This window comes from Podarcis gaigeae, assembly GCF_964106915.1.
Source record: "Podarcis gaigeae genome assembly, chromosome: 8".
In the NCBI taxonomy this organism is placed as follows: Eukaryota; Metazoa; Chordata; class Lepidosauria; order Squamata; family Lacertidae; genus Podarcis; species Podarcis gaigeae.
In genome coordinates, this window is record NC_139684.1 from 4144162 (window position 1) to 4168620 (window position 24459).

Sequence of the window (24459 nt, forward strand, 5' to 3'; positions counted from 1 at the left end):
TGCGTGCTGAATTATCTTATTCTGCTGTCACCTGATTTAAAAGCCAAGGGCGGGTAGGAGGGGAAATGTGTGGAGCTGAACTGCCCAGGGGGGAGGGGGGATGGGAAGAATGTTCTGTGTCTAGTTCATATTTCAGCACAGCCACAGGATGCCAGGTGGGAGAGCACAACCATGCCAGCTAGGACTGATGGACATCCAGTTTGGTGTTGGCCTGACTTATAGAAGCCGGGGGGGGGGGGGTAATTATTCATGGTTTTTTGTCACCTCTTAAAGCGTCCGCGACTGGACTAACGGTCAGGGGTACCTTTACCTTTAAAGAAATACAAAATCCCCTTCTCTTCCCCACCCTTCTCTCTTTTCTGCCTAGTTCTTCTGGGTCCTGCTGGCCATCTTTATTACTGAGCTGCTGCTGCTGTGTATCGAAATAATCTTTGAAAAGCAGGTGAGCCTCCCACACGAGTAATTACAATGTGTGTTTTGACCCCTTTGGGAGAGACTGGAGATCATCTTGTTCAGTGGACTGTGAATGTTCAGAAGGACTGGCAGGTTTGTTTTTTTACCCAAGTAATTTTTCTGTGTGTGCATAACTTAACAGCCATGCCAGAGCAATTAGGTGTATGATTGAATGCTGAGCTCTTTTCTCCACACTTTGTTCTCCTCTTCTTTCAGACTGAAATTTATCTCTGCCCGATGAAACTGCAGAACTTGGAGAAATCATTTCTGCTTTGTTTCAGGCTGGCACCAGGATATAGACAGGAGCAGCAGGTGTTGCACAACCAGGGGTGCACAGATTCTGCTCCATAGCACAGCACCTGCCCAGCCCATGGAAACCCATCTTCCTTCTTAAAAGCAACAAAAAGAACAAGGAGCCCCAAGTCCTCATGGATGCAAAGTGTGTCACAAATGCAGTGACTCCCAAAATCACTCCCAAGCTCAAAATGACTCCATAAGTTGCACTCATTGTTTTCCATCTTCATGCAATGCAGAGTTAGACCATGGAACTGGCTTCCCCAGGAGACAGTGAGAGCCATCAATCTGAATAACTTTAAAAGAGGATAAGACAAATTCACGGAGGAGAGGGCTACTGGTAGCTACTAGCCATGATGGCTACACTCTGCCCTCCACATTCAGAGGCAGCAGCTCTTCTGAACCCCAGTTGCTGGAAACCCCAGGAGGGGAGAGGGCTCTTGCACTCAGATCCTTCTTGCTAGTTTCCCACAGGCATCTGGTCAGCCACTGTGAGAAGCGGATGCTGGACTAGATGAGCCACTGGCCTGATCCACCAGACTCTGCTTATGTTCTTCTCAAGGAGCTTCAGGTTCTCATGGATGCAAAGTGTGTAACAAATACTGAGACCGCAACAATCACAGGCTGCTTTTCACTCTCAAGTCCTTAATAATTCTGTAAATTACATGGCTTGTTTTATATCTATTTGCCTAGAGCAGAGGTGAGCACTGAACAGCACAATCTGCAGGTTAGGGTTGTTAGATTAATTTGGTCAGATTCTGGACATGCTCTCTGTTTAGGGCGTTAGATGGTTTTCGTTGTTTTTAGAAGCATCTTGCCTTTGTAGAAACAGAAGGGCAAGGCACACACTGGCCAGGTAGACCAGTCTTGCTGGTTAGCATCCCATTGACACTTTCTCTCCAATTAATAACATTTTTTTTAAGGTAGTACTGATCCCCCCCACCTTTTAATTTGCCTTTCAGACCCTAGCTTTCTAACTGAATTAAATAATGTAAATCTAACCAGCATTTAGGATGTGGGTGGCGCTGTGGGTTAAACCACAGAGCCTAGGACTTGCCGATCAGAAGGTCGGCGGTTCGAATCCCCGCGACGGGGTGAGCTCCCGTTGCTCGGTCCCTGCTCCTGCCAACCTAGCAGTTCGAAAGCACGTCAAAGTGCAAATAGATAAATAGGTACCGCTCCAGGGGGAAGGTAAGCGGTGTTTCCGTGCGCTGCTCTGGTTCGCCAGAAGCGGCTTAGTCCTGCTGGCCACATGACCCGGAAGCTGTATGCCGGCTCCCTTGGCCAATAAAGCGAGATGAGTGCCGCAACCCCAGAGTCAGTCACAACTGGACCTAATGGTCAGGGGTCCCTTTACCTAACCAGCATTTATTTATTTTTAATGACAAACACAGTCTCAGAGAGGGGAAGCAGCAGCACTAAGAGCCAGCCCCTCATAGCTCTAGGTAGCTGACATATTTTGTGGCAAACAGGTCCAGGAGTCCAGAGTCTAGCTGCTCTGCTTCAGGTGAGGCAAGCAGTGTGGGAGGGTGCCAACTCTCTCCTCTGCTCATGTGCATGCGCAGACACCCACCCACCCACCAGCTCCTCTTCCCATGTTTGGAAGCCCCAGCATGTTGGGCATACAGATCTAGAAAGGCAGCAAGGAGGGTTTCAGGGTTTCCCCCATGCAGATAGCTACTGGCCACAATGGCTGTGATCTGCCTCTATGGCTGGAGGCAGCAATGCTTCTGAATACCAGTTGCTGGAAGCCACAGCAAGTGAGAGGCCTCTTGTGTTCAGATCTGGTTGGCTGATGTGAGAAAAGGATGCTGGACTAGACTGGCCACTGTCCTGATTCAGCAGACTCAACTTGGGTTCTTGTGTTTTTAAATCTCATCCATCCAGATTTCTAGCCTGTATTTGCAACTGAGCTTTTGTGCTTCCCACTGTTCATGCCTGACTAGGAAACAAAATGTGTGATGGCTCTGTTCTCCAGATGAATGTAGGAACTGCCCTGGGGGAGTCAACTGCTTGGGCAGGAGATTGACTGTCTTTTTAGAAGGTTGGCAAGGTTGTCAGCTATGAGACAACTGGATTTTTTTGTATGTGGTTTTCCTTTAAGTTAATGTTGGGGATTTAAGGGGGGGAAATACCTGTCAGCCTCATCTGAAGTATGGAAGTGTTGAAACTGACATTTTGTGTTTTGTGTTTGGGATACAGGGTCTTTTTTTTTGGGGGGGGGGGTTCATAAAAAACATTCTGTGTGTTTTCCACCTTGACATGCCTTCACTTCTCCCTGGCTCTGCCTTCTTTGCTCTGTCAGATTCCTCCTCTTTGTATTCACATTCATTCTCCAGCTCACCCAACCTCTGTAATTTTCATGTCAGAATTAATTAGGCCAAGTAAGTTGGTGAGTTTGTGTGTTTAAGCAAAAAAAACCCAAACAGCTTCTTTTCATTAATATTTCTTGGGGTTTGTGTCTGGTGGGGCTTTGTCAGAAGTCAGATGGCAAATGTTCCTTCAGAAGGTAACTCCTCAGGCATTAGGGGCTCAGCTTTGAGGGATGCAGGAACCTTCTGAAGTATTTGTGAAATGCATTTTAGATTCAATTACTGCTTAATTTGAAGCATCTGCCGTGTCAAAATAACCCCAAGGGTACGTTCTCTAGGAATATATGGGAAGAATCTTTGATTGCACCCATCTTGGGTTTTTCTCTCTATATGTATTTTTTTCTAGTAAACCTTTCTATGTGCATAATTAAATTTATCAAAAGCAGCTGCTTAAAAATTGAAAAGCAATGTCAGTGCCCCATGCAGAGCAGCCTTCCCCCCAACCATCACTTTGCTTATTCATTTGCATATTTTTCTTAATTTCCATGGTTGGATTCAGGACACAAAATGCAGCACAGGATCTACAGTGTGTGGATTCTTACAAATGTGTTCATGGGTGTCATGGAAAGGGGGAGGGTCTTTTGCAGAATCAAGGCTGTTGAAAGAATAGGGGTGTCTTTTTTAAAAAAAAAGATGGTGTCCTTCACATGAGAACTTTGAGGGACTGAGTTTTAGTTGCTTAGTTGTGCCCAATTACAGGAGAGACCCTTTGCTTTCTTCAGAGGCACTGTGTCCTGTGACCCATTTTTCAAACACAAAGGAGACCCCTTCACAAAGGAAAAGCTTTCAGGTCTTTCCGCTTTTAAAGGGAACAGCACCACAAATATATTGCTCCAGGCCAAAGAGGTTTCCATGCTTTAAGTTCTTTGGGTGGGGCTCTGGCATGTTTTGGAATATAAGAGCTCAGCTGGGCTTTGGGCTTCATGGGAACAAGTCCAGCTCTCTGTACTGAGACCTTTCCCAGGTCCTCTGATGCTGGCCCTGGTCAGTGGCAGAATGGCAGCAGGCTACCTGCCTCTAGTTGTCTGTCCTCGGTTCCAGGCTCTGTCCCCCACAAATCTCACTGGGCACATAACAAAGTCTCTGCCTGGTCAGAAGAGTAGCTGTGTTGAGCACTTGCAACTCCAGCACTTGTCCATTGCCAAGAATACATTGTCCAAGAATACACCCTGATGGCTTCCGGGCACCATCTCTGTAAAGGTAAAAGTAAAGGGACCCCTGACCATTAGGTCCAGTCGTGGCCGACTCTGGGGTTGTGGCGCTCATCTCGCTTTATTGGCTGAGGGAGCCGGCGTTCAGCTTCTGGGTCATGTGGCCAGCATGACTAAGCCGCTTTTTGGCGAACCAGAGCAGTGCATGGAAACGCCGTTTACCTTTCCGCCAGAGTGGTACCTATTTATCTACTTGCACTTTGACGTGCTTTCAAACTGCTAGGTTGGCAGGAGCTAGGACCGAGCAACGGGAGCTCACCCCATTGTGGGGATTCAAACCGCTGACCTTCTGATTGGCAAGCCCTAGGCTCTGTGGTTTAACCCACAGTGCCACCCGCATCCCATCTCTGTAGAAAGTGCCAAATCTCTTCCTGTCGTGTTTATGAAAATGCTTGTTGTCTAAAAGGTCAAAGAGAAATGGACTGTGATTATTTCAAAGCACTGCCTTTCTATAGCCAGTACAGTGGTACCACAGTTTACGAACTTAATCCGATCCAGAAGTCCGCTCTTAAACCAAAGCCATTCTTAAACTAAGGTGCGCTTTCCCTAATGAGGCCTCCCACCGCCGGTGCCCTTCCACCGTTCGGATTCCGTTCATAGACAAGATAGAGTTTGCTAACCGGAACACTACTTCCGGTTTTGCAGAGTTCATATACCGAATAGTTCGTAAACGGGGCTGTTCTTAAACCAAGGTACCACTGCACTACTGCTTTCTGAGGGCGGGAGTTGTTTAGCAACTGATGCTCTGACAGCACATCATTTGGTGTCCCTGCAAGGGAGATTGCACCAAACCTTGCAATGTTATGTGAAGGCCTTTCCTTGCTAACCTCCTATCTGTTGTTGGAGAGCATTTCTCTCACATTTGGGACTCTGCTTCTTTCCAGATGAATGCAGTTTTCCATTCCACTGTGCAGGATGGGATAAGACACTACTATGATGATTTGGACTTCAAGAATATTTTGGACTTTGTCCAGCAAAAGGTAAGTTTTTGTTTTTCTCAGTATGAGCATAAAGTATTGGTGGGTCTGGGTAGGGTGGGGTCTGGGAACCAAGGCTGGTGAGGGAGCTGGGAAAGAGGAGACTGGGAGGTGATAGGAGAGCCCTCCTCTGATTTCTAAAGGGCTGTCACATTGAAGGAGCAAGCTTGTTTTCTGCTGCTCCCCAGAGGGTAGGACCTGAACAACTGGATTTAAGTTGCAAGAAAGGAGATTCCAAATAAACATTAGGAGAAACTTTCCGACGGCAATAACTGTACAACAGGGGAACAGATGACCTGGGAAGGTGGTGGACTGTCCTTCATTAGAAGTTTTTAAACAGAGGTTGGAAGGCCATCTACCAACCTTAGCTATGTTTCCGTCATCACATGAGGTTAGAATATATAACTAATAACAATTCTGTTATTAGCAGGCTGTGTACAAGGTGTTTTGACTGACCTCAGAACAAATGGAGATTGACCTGCCGGTTCCTCTAGAGTGGACTGTACAATCTAGGATGGATTCTGACATCCATTCTGGGTTCTGAAATGCTTTCTGCACATGTAGAGTATCCAGCACAGGTATAACAGAGGCGGAGTCAAATGTTGTGTGGTGAGGCAGGGATGTGCACAGTTTTCCACTCATGCTTAGAGGCCTCTAAGCCCAGTGCCAGGTTGTTGTAGTCAACTGTGCACACACCAGGGGTGTATTAGGTGAACTGGGGACTTCTAAGCCTTGCCTTACACTCCACATCCAAATAACATACAAAAACATTGTTGGGGGAATTGCTTGCAAGATTATCCACAGAAATGTATACAGTAGGAAAGATGCGCACTAGAATGCTGACAGGTATTTCCAAAAGCATAAATTGGAAGCTGACATGGAAATTCAGGGAACAGACTTAAAAACTGGGGAAAGTAGAAACCAAGAGAAACTGAAATTGATCGATTTCTCCATCCCAACTCCCAGTGACTATTCCTTCACTCTTTTACAAAGAGATAAGCCAATCAAGCATTTTGGGAGGAAATGTTCCAGATTACTCCAACAATGTTTTTTGCAGCTGCAAATTGCTGCTGTGTTCAAAACTGGCCAACAAAACTAAGCAAACATTATGCTTTGTTTTGCTCTTGTGTATATCATTAATTACCACTTGAGTACATGATAAAGTTTGACATCTTCATCTTTCATCAGTAGAGCAAATATTGTGGAAAAACAAAGTCCTGTGATTGCCAATGCAAGTGTGTGTTGCTGTTGTTGTTGTTGTTGTTGTTGTTTAGTCGTGTCCGACTCTTCGTGACCCCCTGGACCAGAGCACGCCAGGCACTCCTATCTTCCACTACCTCCCGCAGTTTGGTCAGACTCATGCTGGTAGCTTCGAGAACACTGTCCCACCATCTCGTCCTTTGTCGTCCCTTTCTTCTTGTGCCCTCCATCTTTCCCAGCATCAGGGTCTTTTCCAGGGAGCCTTCTCTTCTCATGAGGTGGCCAAAGTACTGGAGCCTCAGCTTCACGATCTGTCCTTCCAGTGAGCACTCAAGGCGGATTTCCTTCAGAATGGAGAGGTTTGATCTTCTTGCAGTGTGAGGAGTTTCTTCTTTTCAAATGAGCAGAATTTGAATTCTTCTACCTGCCTTGCCCCACCCTCCAGTCTCTGCTTCTCAATTTGTATTGTATATTTTATGCACTGTGACTTGCCGTTGTTTTATTGATTATAGTTTAGAAATTATTTATTATAATTGTTAAGAGTGGATTTCTGTTTAATTTTTTATATGCTGATATTTAATATTATTCTCTACTATTCTAATGGATTGTTGAATATTTCTTTATTTGATATAAGTTGCTTATTTTAAAGGTATGTTTTATTATCACCTTTTTGTATTGGATTAGATTGTTATAAGGTGTACATTCTTCATTTCTTCAGCTTGTAAACCGCCTTGGGTATTGTAAAATTGAAAGATGGTATACAAATTAAAAGTGATGATGATGATGAGGTAATCTGCCTTCCTAAAACAAGGCCGTTTACTAGAAATCTCAATTTGCTTCTCAGTAATCCTTTAAGTGTCACACCACTACTGAAAGATTTGCACAGGCTACCTGTTAGCTACTGGGCTTAAGTTCAAGGTACTGGTGTACAAAGCTTGTTACCAGCTTGTTATCTGGATACCTAGAAGATTCTCATGGAATAATAGGATTGCAGAGTTGGAAGAGAACCAAAGGATAATCTAGTGCATGGGTAGGCAAACTAAGGCCTGGGGGCCGGATCCGGCCCAATTGCCTTCTAAATTGTGGGGCCTAGGCATTCGTTCGTTTTTTCTCTCCAAAATATAGTCCGGCCCCCCACAAGGTCTGAGGGACAGTGGACCGGCCCCCTGCTGGAAAAGTTTGCTGACCCCTGGCGGGAATAACCCCTTATATACCCAACTGGTCACTGTACTCTGCAGAAGAAAAGGTCCTGCAAATAACATCTCATCAAGAAGTCCATCATGTTATACTATGGATGTGCCTTAGGGGGTGAAGTCAAACCATTGGAGAGTCAACAGCGCCTGCTCTGGCTGTAAAGACTGATATGAGAGAGACGTGTTTTGTCACACCTGTGGTAGGTGAAGGGATCCAGTTTTGCTGTTACAGATGCACCATGGCGTTTCTTCTTTCCGCACTCCTCTCAACAGTCATTCTTTCTCTGGTCACTGTTGTGGATACACAACCTGATTGTCTCCAGGTGCTGCAGTTGCCTACAAGGGGTTAATGTTGCCAACCTTCATGTCACATTTGCAGACATCTTTATAACTCAGAGCTGGTCCGTGCCTGAAACCATCTCCCTGTAAAGCACATCCTCGGGGATCCTGCCATCTTCCATTCTGTAGACATGACCAAGCCAGAGTAGACCTCACTGAGACAAGAGTGCGAATGTGCTGGGAATGTGGGCTTGGGAGAGCACATCTTTGTTTGAACCTCTGTCCTCCCATGTGATACCCAAATTCTTCCTGACACAGCGCATGTAGAGGGCATTCAGGTGTCACTCCTGGGGATTGGAAGTTGCCCAGGACTCGCTTCCATAAAGCAGCATGCTCATCAGATAAGCCTGCAAGACCTTCATCTTGGTATGGGATATTAGCTTCAGATTCTCCCTTTTGGAGAGGCAAGCCATTGCCATAGCAGCCTTGCTAATATGCTTGTCCAGCTCAGTATCGATGGAGGAGTTGCTGTTTATAGTGGAGCTACCACCTCAAGCATGTGGTCATCAGTGCTGATGCATGGAGTGCTGGCGCTGTTCTGACCCAGGATGTTGCAGATTGTAAGGCTGAACTCCATGCAGGCTTGGGCAAAATGGTTGATGAGTCTCTGTAGAGCTTCCTCGGAGCGTGTTGTTATGGCTGCGTCATCTGCAAATGACATCTCTTAGATAAGCATCTGCCACAGTTTTGTCTTGGTGTGGAGACATGCCAGGTTGCTCCTTGAATGGATGTATACACCATCTTCCTTAGCATGCTGTCTTTGTTTTCTTTTCAGACTCTCTTGAAGACTTTTGTTGTGTGTGTTTTTTAAGGGGAGATTTTATTATTCCCGTTTGTATCTGTATTGGATTTGAAATCATTTTTGTTTTGATGGTTGTTACTGTTAAATCAGTTCAGGATATTTAATGGGAAGAGATTCATAAATAAAATAAAATGAAATAAATATTATTTCACACACACATTTTCCCTTTATGATGCTTATTCATTACTTTGCATTCCAAAACTCATTTCTTAACAAATCAAAGGAGTGGGAATGCCTCATTGCAAAAAAATTAAATAAATAATGAGTGGTAGTCAACTAAGATTTACTCAGAGTAGACTCATTGAAATGAATGGACCTAATTTAGTCATACTCATTTCAGTGGGTCTACCTGGAGTAAAACCTATTGTATACCACCCATTATTTTAAAAACTTTGGGTCAGATTCAAGTAAACTGTTGTGCTAACAGGAATCAGTGCAATGAGATGTTTCAGTCTGGCAAACTGACATTCTATCAGTAATGGAACAATAGTAATAGAACGACATTCAGTTCTACCCTTTGAATTGAGTAAACTATTTTGCTGTATCTCATAAATATAAACTGCTTTGACAATAGGTTCACCTCTGGAGCTCTGCATTTTACAGAAAAATTTTCCTCGGGAATATAATTGAAATGCATCCTTAACACACATCCCAGATGATTCTCTCACGGTCCAGCTAGCAGGTTGCAGGTCTCCCTCTGTCTCCTTTTGTGGCTCGTTCTGTTTCATCTCCATCTTCCAAACAGCTGGTCACGGCCATGGCAGCCATTAAAAACTCAATGCAGGAATTTGACAGTGACAACCTATTTATAAAAGCCAACTCCAGCATCCCTTCATATTCTGGCATGTCCAAGGGACAGAATCCAGAAGTGAGCAGAGTTTGATATTTTAACAGGGCATGCACATGTAAATGGAGACAGGAGCTGGAGGCAGGCTGGAGTGGCGGATGGGCTGGTGACAGCAGCACCATCGGTATTTATCTTGGCAGTCACGACAGGGGCTGGCCAAGTCAGAACACTGCGGAGGGAGGTTTGGCCAAGAGTAGGGATGTAGAGGAATCTGCTAGGATTCTGCGCCAGAGAGCAGCCTTCCTCAACTGCTCTCTTGCCTCCACCATCCCCACAATGGGAGCCATGAGTGTCACCTCCCTCTGTGTTCCCTCCACCCTCTCCAAACTTGGCAGAGCCACTCTCTGGCATGCCCACTCCAGCACCATCCTACCCTGGGAGTAGCTCTGCCTGCCCAGAGGGGGACGTTTCAGTGGTCCCAGCCACCTCCTGGGGGGGGGGGGGAGAGACACCTGTCCTGTTACCTAGGTCGAGAAGGAGTCAAAAGAGAAGGGAACACAAATGTAGCAGGAGATTGCAGAAATGCTTACAGCCTTAAGAAAAGTCCTCCTTGTTCCTATCTATAGGAAAGCCAAGGATTGTGATAGTGTCATATCAACTTTCAGAGCTTGCCAGCTAGAGAACCTGTCTTTGTTGTAGCTGTATTTAGGATTACCTCTGAAGGGCCTTAAACCAACCGTTCCCATGTACCACAGTAATATAAGCATTTAGGCTTTTGGAAAGAACTTTTTGTCCAGTCTTTGTTCTTCGGCAACTGGGAGACAGGACACTGTGTGGGAGCAATGGTGGAGACAATCTGGTGCTCCCACAGAGGCGCCCAACCCCTGCTCTGCCCCATCCAGGGAAGAAGCAGCAGCAATGCCACTGCCATGAATCCCGGCTGCTCCTGGCTGGAGAAGACCCTGCTGTTGCCCCAAGACTGCACCAGAAATTGGAATAGCATTGTTCATCATGGGAATCTCCTTGCTGAGAGATGACTTGGAGAACTGGACTAGAAGTTGCCTCAGGCTGTCTCATTTACTTTGGGCATCTTTCTCTCTTGGCCCCCACAGTTCATAGGTTTCATAGTATGGACTGATAACTCAAAGCAGCCTTCCACATTCAAAGGCAGTGAGCATTAGATGCTGTAGAGAACTAAGAGGAAGGGTACTTGCCTTTATGACCATATTATAAGCTCCCTAGAGGAATCTGGCAAGCCCTTGTTGGACATGAAGGATACCCACCCAGTCTTATCCAGCAGGATAGCTCTTATGTTCTTGGTTTCCCATCTAGCTGGTTTTTCTGGGATATTGTCCAGACCACTTCTTACCTTTTGGAGATTGTGAGAAAGTTCCATGGTGGCAGCTACTTCTCAGAGGTGTGTGAGTTGCTGTTGGCTAGAAATGCTGCAAGTTGGGTCTGGGTGATGCGCTTTTTAAAAGATGACCTCCTGTTGTTTAGCAGCACTCACTCAGCACATCCAGGAACACTGGGAATTAATCACAGGGCACCAGATTGGTTTTGGTACCAGATATGTGTGGATCACAGGAGTACTGCAGAAACTCTGGGGCAGAGCAGGCTTCCTAATTCAAGCTTAGAAAATGAACATTTGGGAGAACTGGAGATTTGGCGACTTTTTAATTGTGCTTATTGCATATGGAACAGCTTAAGCCTTTGATTAGTTTTCTGTTAAAAGGCTAATACCTTTACAATTGCTATTCATTTCAGCTTACTCTGCTTAAATAGATCCTTTCATCTATGGAAGAGAGATCATTTTACAAGCTTACTTGTAAGATAAATCAAGATTATTATTCTTCTTATATCAATGGGAAAACATACCCTGATTTGAAACACAAGATGCAGGAGCTAAGTCTCATAGGTATACAATCAATTTTTGCAGGACTTTGTGCAAATAATATACCAAGATGAGAGTTGTAGCTGAAAATATCTGAAAGGCTATAGGTTGGGGTGAGCAGATTTATGTCAACAAAATGATATTTGCTTTCCTGTTGAGACTTAATATTGAGAAAAACTGGTCAGGGATCAAAGTTTATTTGGGTGTTTGAAAAACCAAGAAGATAAAGTGCAGTTCTGAAACCAAAATTCTCAGGTTCTTGCAGTTCTTAAGATCATTCTTTTGCAAAGGATCTTGGCCATCTCCAGTTCCTTTGACTGAGGAGCCAAATATGAGAGGAAAAGACAAATTTCAAAAGCAATAAATAGTACAAATTATAGCCCAATGAGAGAGTGGTTGTCTTGAGTCCATAAATCTTCTTGATTTCTGCTTATTTTATCCAGACAGCTTAATGGCTACAATTTTGGGAGATGTCTCCCTTGATGACTGACATCTTATCTGCATATCAAGCAGACTCCACACTGCATGTCCATAGCAGGATGAATTTGAAATGTCTTTTCTTATTGAGAGGCAAGGATTGGGGTGTCAAACGCATCCCTCCTCATTCCACCCCCAAATCCATCTTGTGTCGCTCCTCTGGTTTGTGCTCTATAATTCTCCCTTTCAGAGCACTGTGGGGATGTCTCCTTGGCATGCGGTCTGAGGGAGATGACAATATAACAGACCCCCTGATGACCAGCCTGCAGCCATTTTATTTAATTAAAACACTTATCAACCACTTTCTCAGCACTGATGCTGGGGTACCATAATAAATAAAAATGTTTTTTAATAAATTCAACAGACTAGTGAAAAGGAGCAAAAAAAAAAAAAAAGCAGCAGCAGCACCGCCAACAAAAACCTAAGCAAACCATCCAGTCAAACCAAAAACCAAGCAGAAGAGATGTGCTTTGCACACACACACTTGTGGAAGCCCAATGAGAAAGAATAGAATTATGTGCTCCAGGAAGCAGTTCACAGCCTTGGGGTAATTGGCATGAAGGTCCAACTTCTCCCTGGGACCATTTCCACCTTGCACAAAGTTAGAAGAGCATCGGAGCAAAGGGAAAGGCAGCCTCTAAGTGGGGCCCAGGCTGTGAAGGGCTTGAAATGGTCAGTACTGGCACCTTGAATTAAGCCCAGAGGATGGAGTGGACTAAGAAAGCCATTTCCCAATTTGCTGCCCTATTTTTCCTGTTGGGGTGACTGTTTCAGGGGTTGCAATTCCATCCTTGGAACAATGTCAGTGGAGACAGGACAGGGCTTACTGGCCACAGAGATAGGGTGGCGGTGGCAGCAAAGCTTTAGCTGCTCAGGAAGGCAGGCAGGCAGGCAGGCAGGCTGGCTGTGGCCATAGCACTGGTCATGCTGTTGCATCACTGAAGGTAGCAGCTTTCACAGCTGTTGTTTTTTTTAAGAGGATAGAGGAGACCTGCCCACATCTGCCAGTCCTTTCCCAAGAGCTGTTGAACTCCCCCCCCCCCCCCAAATGGAGCTGAAGCAGCTGCCCCAGTTCACCACCTGCAAACAGAGTTGTGGATTGAGGCTGGCAGTCCCAGTCCCATGGGTTCACTTCTTCATACACTCATGGAAACATGCCTTGTTTGGCTGGTCTCCACCAATGGCTACTGCCTGTTGTGAGCTGTTTGTCTTTGAGAACTGAAACAAGTAACTGGATCTACCTGCCATAAACCATTCCTGGAGAAAGGGATGCTCATCTCGTTCATTTGCTGTGACCGCTGTGGCTGATCTCCCACATACTCCCTAGAGGCCTCTGGTTCAGTCTAATTTCCCAACTAAATGCTGCAGCCAGAACACACGAGCTCCATAAAACTGCTGGTGTTTAAATGCAGCCCAGCAGGTGAGTTACAAGGAGGATGGATGTACCCAAGCGCCGGCCAATGAGAACAGAGACAGGTGGAAGGCGATAAGTCTCTGCATCCAGCACTGAAATTTCTTGATTGCCTGCGGAAATAATGTATTCTCAAAGCAAATGAAGCAGATTGAATTTCAGCCCTGTGAATCGGAGAACCAATATAGTATGAATGATTTTGCATGCTATTAGCTTGTGTGGATTTTCATGGGGTGAGAGGGGAAAGGAGAGAAGGCAAACATTTTCCTCTTTTTGCAGATGTGAAGACATAAAGATGAGTGGCAAGAGGAAATTAGGACGCAAGGCACCCTTCCCCAACCTGGTGCCCTCCAGATTACTTTGGACTATGACTCCCATCAGCCCCAAGCAGCACAGCTATATGATCTTGAGACTGAAGGAGGTTGTAGTCCAAGCCGTCTGGAGGGGACCAAGTTGGGGTTATTATTCGTATACCACCCTTCATCCAAAGATCACAAGGCAGTTTACAAATACAAAATGAGAACACAAAATATATAGCAAAATACCAAAAACAACCCAATAACTCTCGCCCACAAACACATTTAAAAGGCCATAGATTGATTGTTTAATCAGTCTAAAGCACCACAGAAAAGGCCTGTTCCTGTGTTGCCACCCTCTGAACCTCTTGAGGAGCAGGCACACGGAGAACGGCCGATGATGATGATCGCCCATTTAGGCTTGCCACCTGTCCTGTATAATAGAGGATCAGTCGTCCATGTTTCAGTGTAAAACGCTACATCCTATATTGATTCAATAAAGGATGCAGTTCGTCCTGTATTTCTCTCCCCCCCCACACCCTTTCTAGGCCAAGTTAGGGATCCTCTCCAAATGTACAGTGGTACCTCTGGTTACGAACTTAATTCGTTCTGGAGGTCTGTTTTTAAGCTGAAACCGTTCTTAACATGAGGCACGCTTTTTCACTAATTGGGCCTCCCGCTGTGCGCTTTCCATTTGCATCCTGGGGCAAAGTTCGCAACCAGGAGCAGCTACTTCTGGGTTAGTGGAGCTCGTAACCAGAAGCGTTCGTAACCAGAGGTAACACTGTATGTGTGTGAAAGATTGTGCATTTAAGCTCTGGGTGGCGAAGCACAAAGAGATTTAAAAATTTGTGTGTGCATGTGACAAATTCCAGAGAAGCCATCCTGTTAGGCAGCAATAGATTGTAACAGATTGCTTTGAAGTAATTTCAGCATCAGATTTTTTTAAAAAATCGCCCCCAACTCCTGTCCTGCCCTATATTTTGCCAGAACAAGGGTAGCAACCCTAGTTCTGGGTCCCTTATGCCTCATTGCAAAGTTTTTGAACATGGCAAGGAGATAATGGCTTTAACTAAATTCCAGATCAAGGGATAGGCCATATGAAGACTGGAGGGAGGGAAAAACAGTCAATACGGAATATAATTAATCTAAACCATGCTCATTGAAGTGCAGATAAAGCGCCAAGTCAAGTAAGCGCTGTGGATTTCTTCTTGGGAACAGCATTCATGCCCATGGTACTTGAAATATATTGTACTGTCAGGTGCTCCCCACTTCTTTTGGCAGGTGAGAAGACTTCTTTTGGAGAAGAGCTCACTGGAGACCAAGGATAGAAGGATTTTGTAGTTTTAGTTCTCTCTGTTTCTCATTTCCCCCCATTCAGTTCTGCACATTTTTGCAGCTATTTGCTAAAGAGAAAGAAAGCCGCCTTCATTCCACTATGGTCTCCATGATGATAAAATAAGCAGTGGCAAAGGTTAGCTGAGATGGGATGCTTGAGGATGAAAAGGCTTACCTAGTGCAGCATCCTGATTCCCACAGTTGCTCACCAGATGCAGGTGGGAAGCCTACAAGCAGGGGTTGAGGGCAACAAAGCTCTCCTCAGAATTGCCAGCTGCCTCTGAACAGGGGTGCAGAATACAAGGGAATAGCACTGGCTCCAAGCTTCTTGTTGGGTCCTCCTGTTCCTGAGATGTAAAACAAGCACGCAAACAAACCAGGCCTTACAAGGTTGAGAGATTTGAGGATGTTTAGCCTGGAAAAGAGGAGGCTGAGAGGTAATGTGATAGCCTTCTTCAAATATCTAAAGGGCTGTTACTTGGGGGAAAGAGCCAGCTAGTTTTCTGCTGCTCTGGAAGGTAGGATCCAAACCAATGGATTCAAATTGCAAGAAGGGAGTTCCAATTAAACATTAGAAATAACTTTCTAACAGCATGACAGTGGAACAGGCTGCCTCAGGAGGTGGTGGGCTCTCCTTCATTGGAGGTTTTTAAACAAAGGTTGGATAGCGACCTGTCAGGGATTCTTTAGCTTTCGTTCCTGCATTGCAGGGGGTTGGACTAGATGACCCTTGGTGTCCCTTCCAACTCCACATTTCTAAAATTCTGTGAGTCAGGAGAGCATTGTGTTCATACCCTGCTTGTGGGCTTCTGAAAGTGGGCACCTGGCTGGCCACTGTAAGGGCAGGATGGGCCTTGGGTCTGATTCACCCAGAGCTCTTCACATGTTCTTATCAATTATCTCCTTTCTTCCCCCCCCCCCCCAGTTTTCCTGCTGCGGAGGCGATGAATTCAGAGACTGGCATGTGAATCCATACCATTCCTGCAACAGCAGCGGCCCTCTCTCCTGTGGGGTGCCCTACACATGCTGTATCAAGAAGGTGAGATGAAAGAAGGGCAAACTGTGAGTTTCTAAAAGAAAAGGGACGTTGTTAGGTGGACCTCTCTCCAACGTCATGGGCTTCCTGCAGCGGTACAGTTTTTTTGTGGGTCACTGGCAAGCACCCAACACTCCTGCTGAAGACTCCTGGTGGCTTTCTTGCATTTCTTCACTTCAGGCAGAAGCCCTAGGTTCCGCAACAGCCCCAGCAATACACATCTAACCACAGAGCCCCCTGAAGCATCTCCAGTCTGATAGAGGTGATGAGAGAGGCAGTTGGTTAATAAATACAAGCAACTCCTCATTTGTGCAGAGGTTGCATTCCAAGGCACCATGTGTGCCAGCCTGTTCCGCCTCGCCCCCTTGCAGTGCCAAAAATGGCGCACACATGTTGATCGCACACAGATGGGGAGTTGCCTGTATATTATTGTACTACAGATACACTACAGTGTCTTGCTCCACTTTCCAACTCTATCTACAGCTTTGCCATTTGCCCTTCCCACACAACTGGCCGAACCCTTTTCCCTTTACACCCCAGCCACCTTCTTGCCCATTCCCTGCTCCTCTCCTCACAGCTCATCCCAATTCTTTTAAAGGAGAGAGGAGGCATTTCACATAATTGCTTAGCCCTTATGTGGTGCCTCCACCTTCTTCAATAAACCTTGCTGCACCTGCATTTAATGGAGGGAAGATAGGCTTCACATAGCAGCTTGCTAAACCACTGTGCAAAGGGCACCCCCTCCTCCGTTAAACAGCTCGCCTGAGCCTCCTGCCCCCCCAATGCTGCTTCCTTGCTTGTCTGCTTGCCATTTGTCATGCTGTAGTTGGTGTGGCCACCTGTTGGCAGCCATGTGAACTGCAGCATGACAATAGCCATATTTCTATGTATATAGAATGCATATACAGTACATAGAATATATATGCATGAGAGAGAGAAGTTAAACAGACATAGTGACTGTGATTATCAAATGCCTCAACTTTGTCAAGTTTTAGCATGTTTGGTGAATGTGAGTTGTCTCCAAAAGACTAGCATCTAGATAGATCTTTACAGTTCAGGTGTATTTTCTTCCCCCCCTCTTCCCTCTTCACCTGTATTTATAAGTTATTTGTCCCCATGAACTGTGACATCGGTCTTCCAGAATTAAATAAGTTTTTACAAGGGATGGGTCCTGCTGCTCCTAGTATTGTCCAGCTCTGGATTCTGAAACCAGTAACTCCAAGATCCCCACATTCTCAGCCTAGCTCACATTGTCTGAGGCATTTTCCTTCCTCTGCAGCCGCCTGATTCCTGCTGCTCTGTCCCTTTATATCCAGTATTCAATATTGCTTCCTTCTTCTGTGTCACACCACGCCACCAAACCCTCCTGAAAACAATTCCAAATCCTTCGTCTGATGGCTTTTGGGGACAAAGCAGGGACAAAGCACATTAAGCTGATATATATGAACTTGATGCGATCCACATAAGCTTTTAATGACATTTCATTGTTTTAATAGTTTTAGTCTTTCCCCTTGAATGACTATTGATTCTTGGCTGCTTTTATCTGCTGTTTATAAGACTGTGTTTTTAATATAATGACCGATCTTAGGCGCCTGAGGGCAAGGCAAGATATACTTGGAGGAGGGGAGGGTTGCTGCAGAGTTTCTACCAAAGGGGTTATTGGAGTTCAGACCATGCTGCCAGATAAATGGATTATCTGGGAAGGTGGTGGACTCTCCTTCATTGGAAGATTTTAACCAGAGGTTGGATGGCCACCTGTCAGGGATTCTTGAGCAGTGCAGGGGGTTGGACTAATAATAATAATAATAATAATAATAATTTATTTATACCCTGCCCATCTGGCTGAGTTTCCCCAGCCACTCTGGGCGGCTCCCAATCAGTGTTAAAAACAGTACAGCATTACATATTAAAAACTTCTCTGAACAGGGCTGCCTTAAGACTAGATGACCTTTGGGGTATCCTCCAAGCCTATGATTCTGTGACCCAGCGCAGCCTAGTTGAAGTGATCGGTAAATCACTTGGTCACTCTGCCTCCTAGATAAAGTTATTTTTGGTGCAGGCTAGAATGACATGGGTTAATAATCATAATAATAATAATTTTATTTATGTCCCGCCCTCCCCAGCCAAAGCCAGGCTCAGAGCGGCTAACAACATTAATGAAGATCAAGTCCCATGGAGGTTAGCAGTAGCAAGAGCTCTGAGTATGTGGCTGACTGAAAAAGTGCTGTGTTTGTCACCTCTCTGTGGGAGCCGGCACAGCTCTGCCATTGCTTTTGAGTTTCCTTGGGTTTTAGCATCTGTGATTCAGAGTGTCGCGGGGTGCCAAGCTGGTACATGAAAGGCACACGAGGGGAGGTATTCCTGGGGTTTTAAATCCCATTGTCAGTCCCCTCCATGTGCAGTTCTCTGGGTGCACGTGATCCCTGCTACACAATTGCTGTGTACAGTTCAGTGAGACCTTTTGTCCAAGGATCCACGTGCTTTGCAAACATTCAGCAGTCTAGTGGTGGGAGAGGTGTAACAGAGTGGAAGACAGAGGGAGCCTCTTCCTTCTCGATTTGGAGGTGGGATCCTGCTTCCAAACTGAGCTTCATCACCGTTGCAGGACTGGAGCACCCTTGTGGGCAGTGAATGGCACTCTTGCTCCCGTTCACTTAAGAAGAGGGACTGTAGCTCAGTGGCAGCCCATCTGCTTTGCACACAGAAGGCCTCAAGTGTGGTGTAGTGGTTAAGAGCAGTGGACTCGTAATCTGGGGAACCGGGTTCGCGTCTCCGCTCCTCCACCTGCAGCTGCTGGGTGACCTTGGGCCAGTCACACTTCCTTGAAGTCTCTCAGCCCCACTTGCCTCACAGAGTGTTTGTTGTGGGAGAGGAAGGGAAAGGAGAATGTTAGCCACTGAGACTCCTGAAGGGGAGTGAAAGGCGGGATATCAAATCCAAACTCTTCTTCTTCTTCTTCTTCTTCTTCTTCTTCTTCAATCCCTGACACCTCCAGATATGCCTGGAAGAGATTCCCTGCCTGATACCCTGGAGAGCTGCTGCCAGTCAGTGCATGCAATACTAAGGTAGAGCAAAGGCAGCTTTCTCCATTCATGAGGGTGGGGAGTGGATTTTTTTAGATGTGCCTCAGAAGAACTTGGAAGCTCCCTTCCGAGAGCCTGCCTTCTGTGATGGTTAGAGTGTCACACCCAGACCTGGGAGACCAGGGTTCATATCCCCCCCCCCCCTCAGCCATGAAGCTCACTGGGTGACCTTGGGCCTGTTGCTGCCTCTCAGCCTAGCCTCAGTCTACCTCATAGGGTTGTTTGGGGGATTAACGGAAGAGGGGGAAAACCACGTCTCCAGCCTGGACACTGAGAACCAGCATGGAGGGCTTTTTGGTGGTTCTCACCTGGCAAGATGTGAAGATACAGGGAACCAGACAGAAGACCTTCTCAGTAGTGGCACCCACCTTGTGGAATGACATCCCATCAAATGTCAAGGAGAAATGTCATTATATCACTTTTAGGAGGCATCTGAAGGCAGCCCTGTATAGGGAATCTTTTTAAGATTTAGTGTTTTACTATGTTTTTATATATGCTGTAAGCTGCCCAGGTGGGACGCAGGTGGCGCTGTGGGTTAAAGCCTCAGCCCCTAGGACTTGCCGATCGAAAGGTCGGCGGTTCGAATCCCTGCGGCGGGGTGCGCTCCCGCTGCTCGGTCCCAGCGCCTGCCAACCTAGCAGTTCGAAAGCACCTCCGGGTGCAAGTATATAAATAGGGACCGCTTACCAGCGGGAAGGTAAACGGCGTTTCCGTGTGCGGCTCTGGCTCGCCAGAGCAGCGATGTCACGCTGGCCACGTGACCCGGAAGTGTCTCCGGACAGCACTGGCCCCTGGCCTCTTAAGTGAGATGGGCGCACAACCCCAGAGTCTGTCAAGACTGGCCCGTACGGGCAGGGGTACCTTTACCTTTACCTTTAAGCTGCCCAGAGTGGCTGGGTCAGCCCAGTCAGATGGATGGGGTACAAATAATAATAACAACTGATGATGGTGTCATCTTGAGATCCTTGAAGAAAAAGGTGGGGTGTATATGCAAGAATAAATATAAAAAATGAATAAAATAGAGCAAGCGCTTTGCATGCAGAAGGTATTGGATTCAATCCCTGGCATCTCAAGGTAGGGCTGGGAAAAGATTTTTGGGTCTGAAATCCTGGGAAGCTATTGCCAGCCAGTGTTGACAATACTACAATATTGTGCTAGATGGGAAATTGCAAAAGTCTGGCTCAGCTGCCCCCTCCTGGAACACCAAGCTCAGGACTGATGGCCAAGCTTCACAGCATCCATAAAAGAAATGGGGCAATCAAAATAGCATGCTCCATTGACACTGTGAACTAAATTCTGCATGGGATGCTATCTCCCTTGAAACAGAAGCAATTAATTCACATCCCAAAGATAATTTGTGCGACCATTCTCAGAACATGACCAGCTTTTTTTACTGGTGACTTTTCAAAGCCAGGGGCTTGTCAGAGCAGGAGAGGACTTACCTTTTACACTGCATCCTGCCCTTGGCCTTTACTGCAAAGGTGAGTGAACTAATTTCCACACTGAGATGCCCACTAGATGTGCCAGAAAGAACTGATCTAGCTTTTTCATTATGACAAGCATTGCATCCCACCAGGGTCATCTTTAACTTGTCATTATCACCAGGGGAAGAGCTTCTGCCTCCTCATTCTTGGAAACTTGCAAGATGGCAAGCGCAATGAGTGCTTATTTTTATTTGATTCAAAAAATAGCACTTAAACTGAATCACATTAGTTTAAATGGCTTGTGAACTGGGCTGGAAATTGATTTCTGAAGCTACATTCTTCACCTGGCCTGGATGGTTTTCTTTCCAGTGCTTCCAGATAAATATAGCCATTTTAAAAAAGAAAAACAGAATCCTAGAACTAGAGCTGGGAGGGACCCCGAGAGTTTTAGCCCCTGCAATGCAGGATTCAGTACCATCTTTACTAACTGCCTCTGGTGTTCTCTGTGTTTTGTGCAGTGATTTAGTCTATCCCAATATTGGAAGGGGGCAGAATATGGAGGACAACTCAGCTTCACAGTCTTTGCCCCCCCCCATTCTACTCTAAGCTCCAATCCATCTGGTGTAACAGCATTGGGCTACTTTAAGGAGGCTGGCATTACCCACACCCTCTCAAATCCAGAGACACAGTGTTGCATAATGGTTAGGGTGTTGGACCATGATTTGAGAGACCAGGGTTTGAATGGCACTCGCTAGGTGACCTTGGGCCAGTCAGTGTGATCTCTTAGCCCAGGGGTGTCAAACTCAAATTCATCGGGGGCCGCATCAGCAGTTTGGTCACCCTCAAAGGGCCGGTTGTATCTGTAGGACTATGTGTCCACTCTTTATTATCATAAATTATTGTTACTGCATTCAATTGTTACTGTTTTTTGTAATAATGTAAGTAATAACTAGCTCTGAAAGCAGAAACATAGAATAATGGCAAGTTTCCTGTGTAGAACGGCTGGCACCGCTAGAGGGCAGACGTTCTCTGGCTTGTAGGCTGCCGCGCATGCGCTGAAGAGGCGGCTTTCTTGTGTAAAAAAAAAAAGCGAGAATAAAAGGTGAAGGCTGGCGGCCGGCGGCGGCTACAGGGGCCACATGACCAGGTCTGGCGGGCCGCATTCGGCCCGCGGGCCTTGTGTTTGACACCTGTGTCTTAGCCTAACCTGACTCACAGAACAGTTGTGAGGGTGAAATGGGGAGGAGGAGGACTGCATGCTCCACAGTGAGCAACTTGGAAGGTAAAGGTGGTATATAAATCTAATAAAGAAATAAAACAAACACCAGCCCTTCTCCCTGAAATAGGGGTATGGTAATTATTACCTATATCTGCAATGGCACAGGCAGAACAAATTTCAGGAAGCTTCCACACTAAGAAAGGGGAGGTCACATTTTTTAGCTGAAACATGACTTCATCTATAGAGTTCATAAGCGCCAGTCTTTGCTGCTACTTTTCTTGTTCCTGGGATGTCCCACTAATCCATAGTCACAGTGCACTAAAATCCTGGGACACCTGAATTGTTTTCTGTGCAACAACATGGATCCCTTCTCCACCAAGGAAGAGCAAGTGAGGAGAATAATGCCAGCATGATTTGCTTCAGTTCTCCACTTCTAGAAGCGCCTTGCTCCTGCTGGATTGTTTACGGCGGCTCGATCCCATTCTCTTGCCTCAGAAGTAATCACAAAACAGCTGGGATTTCTCTTGGGTGCATGTGTGTGTGTGTGTGTGTGTGTCTGTGAGCCACCATCTACTTTGCAGCCAGAAGGTACCCAGATTCCTCTTTGCAGAGGGCGGGGGAGAGAGAGTTTAAGCATTCCGTGTTGGCACAGAGCGTGCTCCTCCATCAACAGACTGCCTGCCCTAGTTCTCTCTCCCTGAAATGATGTTCAGCCTGTGTTTGGCTGGGTGGCGCTGTGGGTAAAACCTCAGTGCCTAGGACTTGCCGATCGTATGGTCGGCGGTTCGAATCCCCGCGGCGGGGTGAGCTCCCGTCTTTCGGTCCCAGCTCCTGCCCACCTAGCAGTTCGAAAGCACCCCTAAGTGCAAGTAGATAAATAGGTACCGCTTTATAGCGGGAAGGTAAACGGCGTTTCTGTGCGCTGCACTGGTGCTGGCTCACCAGAGCAGCTTCATCACGCTGGCCACGTGACCCAGAAGTGTCTTCGGACAGCGCTGGCTCCCGGCCTCTTAAGTGAGATGAGCGGACACAACTGGCCCGTACGGGCAGGGGTACCTTTACCTTTACCTTTTTTAATGTTCCTTACATGGCGGAAGGCTCCCCACTCCCTCCGCTCCAAACCATCCTTGAGTATTTCTTAATGGAGGTGCTAGAACTCAAGTCCTTCTAACTCCTTTGCATGCAGATCAATGTGCATAAAAGATCAGAGGTGTGCATGAATAAATAATCACCCAAAAGAATCAGGAGACGATTATGATATCTGGTTTTAGTCAGGTGAGGAAGTATGATATATTTTGAGCACATTCAATAGTCACTTCCTAGGAACAGAAATGTATTCACGAGATCTGGGATGGATTACATTCAAAGCCATTGGTCACATGGGAAATATATAATCTGGAGAACCTCAACTAATTGGGGTTTTTTAAATGAATAATTTGTCCACAAGTCTTAGGTATCCAATACAATCAGTTTGACAATCCAGTATTCTTTCTACCAACCCCCATCCCCTGAAATGAAATATGCCTTTCTCCAAGGCTAGCTGTTTGGAATCACACACTTGGAAAATCAGTGAATAAAAATATTCTGCCTGCCACCTTGCTGCCAGCCCTTTAAGAATTTTTTGCATTGCACATTATTATTAAACACATGGATTAAAACATCTAAAACTCATTGACATATATTTAAAGGCATTGAAACTGTTCATGGAAGGCAAATCTGAGTTTTTCAGCTGTGCCCATTGATGTTCTGAATGGCAGCAGAGTACCACTGAGGGAATTTGTAACCGTGTTAGTTCTGCTCAGTCTTATTTTCTGGAGTGTTCTTCTCTAAGCACTTAGGAATGGAGAATTATTGGTAAAGGACTTCATTGCTTAATGTGACTCTCACACCTAAAGGCATCATTCTAACAATGGCGATAAGAGGCAATATCTTTTTGGAGGAAATAGAACACCTGAGACCAGTAGTGCATTCAAACATTTTTTCCGTCTGTCTTCTGAGATCTCCAACAAATTGATGGGCTTGCAATAACAGCTGGCTGGGAAGTGTGTTGTCTCTAGATCAGACCCCTACAGCAGAACTAGCCCTTAACACAATAGTCCAGGGCAGAAAAGACAAAATGACAGTGCAAATGTGTCTTGTACAAAAATGTTCAGAAAAAATGAGCTGAACAACATTGACCTCCTGAACACCATGTTATGGGGTCAAATGAGGTTTTGGGGGTTAATTTGTTATGCCTGCATGTTATGCCTCATTTGTTTTTTGAAATATAGATACTTGGGTAATATCAAATGAGAAACTCTAACCTTGGTTTATATATATTTTTATAATAATATTTTGGTTTTATTTTATAATACTGATGACTGGTGTTTTAATGTATTTTTAATCTTTTGTTGGAAGCTGCCCAGAGTGGCTGGGGAAACCCAGCCAGATGGGCAGGGTATAAATTATTATTATTATTATTATTATTATTATTATTATTATATTATTATTATTATATTATTATATTATATTATATTATTATTATTATTATTATTATTATTATTATTATTATTATTATTATTATTATTATAATATTATTATTATTATTATTATTATTATTATTATTATTATTATTATTATACCAAGGTGCTAATTTTGGAATATGAATACAGCT

General features: G+C 45.4%; 1 protein-coding gene and 1 long non-coding RNA gene across 4 annotated transcripts in view; both read left to right on the plus strand.

Moving 5' to 3' along the window:
- LOC310851240 overlaps nt 1-24459 on the plus strand; it is a 984470-nt gene that overhangs the window by 407019 nt on the left and 552992 nt on the right. The window lies entirely within an intron of this gene.
- The window catches only part of LOC310851174 (tetraspanin-15-like), an 83708-nt gene that overhangs the window by 36376 nt on the left and 22873 nt on the right, over nt 1-24459 (plus strand). The window contains exons 3-5 of one of the 3 annotated variants that reach the window (XM_083753395.1): nt 368-442; nt 5215-5310; nt 15970-16083. In XM_083753395.1, coding sequence (XP_083609521.1) covers nt 368-442; nt 5215-5310; nt 15970-16083 — 285 coding nt within the window. The remainder of the gene's footprint in view (nt 1-367; nt 443-5214; nt 5311-15969; nt 16084-24459) is intronic. The other 2 variants (XM_083753397.1, XM_083753396.1) reach the window with 2 other exon arrangements.